The 5,062-nt window shown below is 41.1% G+C and overlaps 1 protein-coding gene across 2 annotated transcripts in view; it reads right to left on the bottom strand.

Annotated features, from left to right (window-relative positions):
- The window catches only part of LOC112142700 (roundabout homolog 2), a 138,611-nt gene that overhangs the window by 60,881 nt on the left and 72,668 nt on the right, over nt 1-5,062 (bottom strand). For both annotated transcript variants that reach the window (XM_024266234.2, XM_024266235.2), the window contains exons 3-5: nt 2,256-2,413; nt 2,034-2,154; nt 1,798-1,936 (exon numbers count right to left, since the gene is read on the bottom strand). In XM_024266234.2, coding sequence (XP_024122002.1) covers nt 1,798-1,936; nt 2,034-2,154; nt 2,256-2,413 — 418 coding nt within the window. The remainder of the gene's footprint in view (nt 1-1,797; nt 1,937-2,033; nt 2,155-2,255; nt 2,414-5,062) is intronic.

The raw sequence follows: 5,062 nt of genomic DNA, 5'->3' as shown, positions 1-5,062 counted from the left end.
AAAAAAAAAAAAAACTGCCTTTTTGACAGAGCGCTTTGTGCTTCTTAACAGTTTCACATTAATTTCATATTCAATTAATCCATTTTGTGATGTTCTCCAGATTATAAGATGCACTGTTTTTTTTATTACAAAGGCTTTGATGTGCACATTAAAGAGCAGAAAATAGTGTTTAAATAATTTCTGTTATTGTATCTGTCAAACAGAAAAAGAACAAAAAAGTATTTATAATTTTATTTTATTATTATTATTTTTTTTTACAATTACCAGTTTTTTAACAGTAATTGACCATTTCCATTTTGTTTCAGCAGCATGGATAAATAAATTAAAGCTAGAAAACAACGTCAAAAACCACCAAAAAAACAATTTATGGGAGCATTTTTGTAAACTTTAGAGACAGTTGATGCATTTTAGTACCCTATTAACACAACTATTAAAAAATAAATGCTCTGCTGAATCAGGTAAATGGTAGCAGACTAAAAAAGAAAATATACCCACGAGAGGCAGAGGGGTGACACAAGCAGGCAGGAAACTGGAAGCCAAGATGACAGAGGAAGTGAACACAAACCAACAAAAAAGTGAAGGCAATTAGCAGAACCCAGGAGTAAAACTGGGAGGAAGCAAGATGACAAAGTGGAGGTTAGGGGAGACACTTTTCAAAGAAAACTGGAAACTGAGGGGCAAAAAAAGCTGAATAAAGTTTTAACACAAGAGAAACTACAGTAACGCCGGAGTCACACAGGACCCGATAGCGCCGCTTCGCGGCGCGGAACGGCGTGCGCTTCCATTCGGCGCTCATGTTAACCTATGGCGTCGGTCACACCAGGCGCGGAGTGGCGCGGAGGGTCCGCGCGGTGCAGTGCAACGTTTCGGCGTCTGGCCTATTTCTTCCGCGAGACGCGAGCGCTCCGCGTCAATACTGGCAGGAAGTTGCATCGAAATACATGAGAAAATCCGGTTTATTTTCAAAATAGAACCAATTTTTCACAATAAAACGCCGCGATTGACAAATGTGATCATGTTTTTGTATCTAAACAGACTGTAGAGATGAAAATATATACAATCAAAACACACAGACACGCGTGCGCGAGAGCCCCCACCCCGGACACCACAGATCTCTGGAGCGGGTGTGCTGGGCTGCAGGGTTCTGGGAGGAAAAAAAAGCAGGGCAGACGGGCCCCCCAATGCAGTGGGGGCACACTGGAGCGGGACATGGGGCTGTGTTTGAACGAGAGAGAGGCAGAGGAGCGGTTCCTCTTGGAAGAAACATCAGGATATATTTTTAGTTTATTAATTTACCGACGGAAACACGTGGGAGCGCGTGCGTATACACAGACACACAACAAAACAGACAGACACGCACACGCGCGCACAAACCGATCAATGAAGTGGGCCGACTGCGGAGTTGGGGGGCGGGGTTTGTGTCAACAGGGGCAGAGACCATCCCCTTTTAGCAGAAACACGGGGTGATATCATGGTTATTGACCATGATGGCAAAAAAAGCAATAGCTCTAGCAGAAGCGCCTGTCGACCGTCGCGGAAAAAAAATCGCATCTGGTGTGCCCAATAGAGCGCCGCGAATCGTCGCGCACTCCGCTCCGCGCCGCCTCGCAGCGCTCTCGCGTCCTGTGTGACTCCGGCGTAAGAATATCTAAAAAAAGCTTGAAAACTTAAAGTGTTATATAAAAAAATAAAAAACTTGAACAAACTTGACATGGTTATGGAATATTTCGTCTGTGCCATTGATTTGGTGAACTGATCCACAGGTTTTTTCAAATCCAGGGATTTCCCTGAACCTACCTGCCACGAGGTATATCCACATCCTCTTTTTTCCAGCGCAGTGCAGGTGGAGGATCACCATGGACCTGACACCTGAACTCCACACTCTCATCCACCAAAACCACCTGGTTCACCGGCCGCTGCACAAACGACGGCCTTTCTAGATGTGGATAGCACATATGGAAAATTGCATAAATGTTGAATGTCCATGAGTAAAAGTAATTAAATTTTTAAGCAAATTCTGGCCAATTTCTTACCAAACACAGACAGTTGAGCTTTTTCACTTTCTCTTTCTCCAACCATGTTGGAGGCCACACACACAAAAATTCCTGAATCACTTTTCTTGGCGTTTGAGATCGTCAGCTTTCCTCCACGGACCTAAATCAGCCAGAATAAAATAAAAAAACGTGGAGTGACTGCAATCGATCAAAGTGAACTGGAAAAATGTAATTACATAGTGAATAAACAATTTATTCTACCGTGATCCTATCATCGCTGAGGTCCAGGCGGGCCTTATCTTTTCTCCAGAAGGTCACAGGTTCAGGGTGGCCGCGTGGGGGCTGACACTCAAAAGTAGCCGTCTCTCCGACTGCCACCACCACATCCTGAGGGTTTTGCCTGAAGTCATCACGCAGTACTACAAGATAAAAATAAAAAACAGTCATCATGATGTAAATAAATCGGTCTAATTTGTATGATTAGTTTAAATATCTATTATTCCACTCCAGTCCCTGCATTACAGAAACAAAATATGATGCTATTTTTTTTTTTTTTTTTTTTAGATCTGAAAGTCAAAACAGTATTTTTTGCATCATAGAGCCCCCCAGCAGTGACACGGTGACACACATTTAAATTCTGGGTCAATTTGTTGTTTTTGTCACTGAAAAGTAGTTCATTTAGCCCTTTAACATTGAAGCTTCTTTCAGCTACTGCAACTCTTCTTAATGCCAGCGGATTCTGATGTGGAGAAAAGCAGCTTTGCATATGGGTTGTATAACGGTACAAGATCATGAAAACGGCGAAGAGTTACGGTACGATGTTCTGATGTTCAAGGGTTAAATACAATACAATGAAGTGTAAGCCTGTTGGGCCTACAAGGATGGGTCGCAAGGTTCTTCTTCTTTTTTTGTTTCTCTTCCATCAAGGTGTTGGTCAGAAGCAAACACACTCCAAACACAATTTCAATCCAACTCATAATGCAATCTGATTCCCAATTTCTTTAATATCGTGGAATTTATACACTAAATTGGCCTATTTATGGCACCAAAATAGGAACCGCCATTCTATCAAACCAAAAGAAGCTGTCGGTTCCACCATTTGGTGCTTAGTTTCATTGAAGGTCCATTTGACTTAGGACATGTCAGTCACTTCTACTCTGTTTAGTACTTTGACATTCCAGACAATCCTTCTGCCTTTCTTGCTATAGTGGGCGGTCTCATATAAGACCAATGACGGGACGAGCACAAGCAGCGCTAGAATGTCTGGCTACATTTTACAGCAGATCTCAGAGATTTGACAGGTCGCTGTGTCGCCTCAGCCAATCAGGAACTCAGCTTTGAGGTTTTCAATGACCCTACTTTTGATTAGTGTTTTACCTGAGCTATTCCAATACGACCATTTTGTCCTGTCGCAGTTCAAATCAACAAATACCCATATTGGAGACATTAATTACAAAGTATCCAGTACCTTTAAAATATTTTTCAATATTTAACGGTTGGATATAAAAAAAGGTTTTCCCAATATTCCATTATTTTACTACAAACATAATAACTTGTAGCATCATGTCTAAATGTCATGTTTTCTGACCTTATCTTTCAACTGCGTATCATCAAATTCTCATTTCATCCGTGAGTCCGAGTTAAAGTCTCAGCCAAATGTGGAACAAACTCCCCTGAGGGCATTTATGAGATACTGACCCACTGAGAAGCGATTGGTAGTAGAGAATAAAAAAGAACCGCGGCCGTTGTTCCGCATGTTTTCCCTGGCGGAGCCGCAAAAACAGATGCCACGTTTAAGATTAATGCTGGACGCTCTGGGAAAAGCCTTGCATGTAATCTTGCCACGGTAAAGATAAGCAGCTTGTGGTCAGTGGAAACATTTATGAGGTGAAATGCAGTCCGGGCCACTGATGTTTTAAAATCTCATAAGATGTCGGTATTACTACGGCCCAACATTTACCAAACATCTGCAAACACAAAGATTACATTAACAGAGATCGTATCGTAGTAATTACATTGTCAGGTATGACAGCAGACTTTTTTATGTCCAAACCTTGGGAGAAAAATACAGTTGGAAAATGGTTCTCTGCTTGGTGCAGGGTCAGGCCTTGTATTCACACAAAATGTGAACACAAGTGATCAAGGATATTGACCGACGTGAACATGTGTCCCTAAAAAAACCTCGGTAAATGGCAAAAGAGCAGGTGCAAGGACTCACTGTGAAGCAAGGACAAAAACATTTCTAAAGATGTCCCTGTCTGCTGACAGTGTGTGTGTTTGGTAAAAACAGAAACCTAAAAGTCTGATGAAAAAAATTAAAGCTGTGAGCTGCACAACCCACCCCCTACTGGTATACCCCTCACTCATACCACTCTAAACACTTTTTTTTCTCCAAATGGTTGCTTTCTGTTGGTTTTATCTCCATAGCAACCATTTTGTTTTTTGATCACCTGGGGTTGACGAAGAGAATTAAGTTATTTTTAGAAGAATCAGCAAAAGTAAATGTTATAATTTCCTCGGTAACAAACGTTTTTTTGTCAACATTGCCCAGATTACTATGTGGAGGTATCGTGTGTTATATCGTTTCGTTCAGCTTGATCAATCGATTCATGTATTACATTTTCTGGTTAAAAGAAAAAATACAAGTAACAGAGAAATGCCACCTTTGTGAGCTGCCGTTCAAAATCTAAAAACTTTATTTTTCAATATTTTTACTTGAATAGGTTCAGATGATTCTAAACACACTACAAAGTGATGAGTCAAAACCCCTAGGAGGAGTTTTATTTTTTAGCTGGAACTTAGTGTGATTTTTTATTTAGTATTATTTCAAAATGGCGGCCTCTTCCTCAAGTCAAAGGTCAACAAATCTTAAGTTAAGGCTGTAGACCTTAGCTGGTGGTTGAAGTACAAATGCTTTGTGACGATCGCTCAAACAAAAGTTGTATTTTCCCACATTGTGGAAAAATGGGAAAAGTTCACACCATGCCTCAAATAAGCAGTAGGTCCTGTGGCCATCCCATAATAATTTCACATCTTCCTCTGGATATTTCCAACAGGTGCGTTTAGGT

This window comes from Oryzias melastigma, linkage group LG14 (assembly GCF_002922805.2).
Source record: "Oryzias melastigma strain HK-1 linkage group LG14, ASM292280v2, whole genome shotgun sequence".
In the NCBI taxonomy this organism is placed as follows: Eukaryota; Metazoa; Chordata; class Actinopteri; order Beloniformes; family Adrianichthyidae; genus Oryzias; species Oryzias melastigma.
The sequence above is the reverse complement of the archived record's forward strand: the minus strand, read 5'-3'. Positions and strand labels throughout refer to the sequence as shown.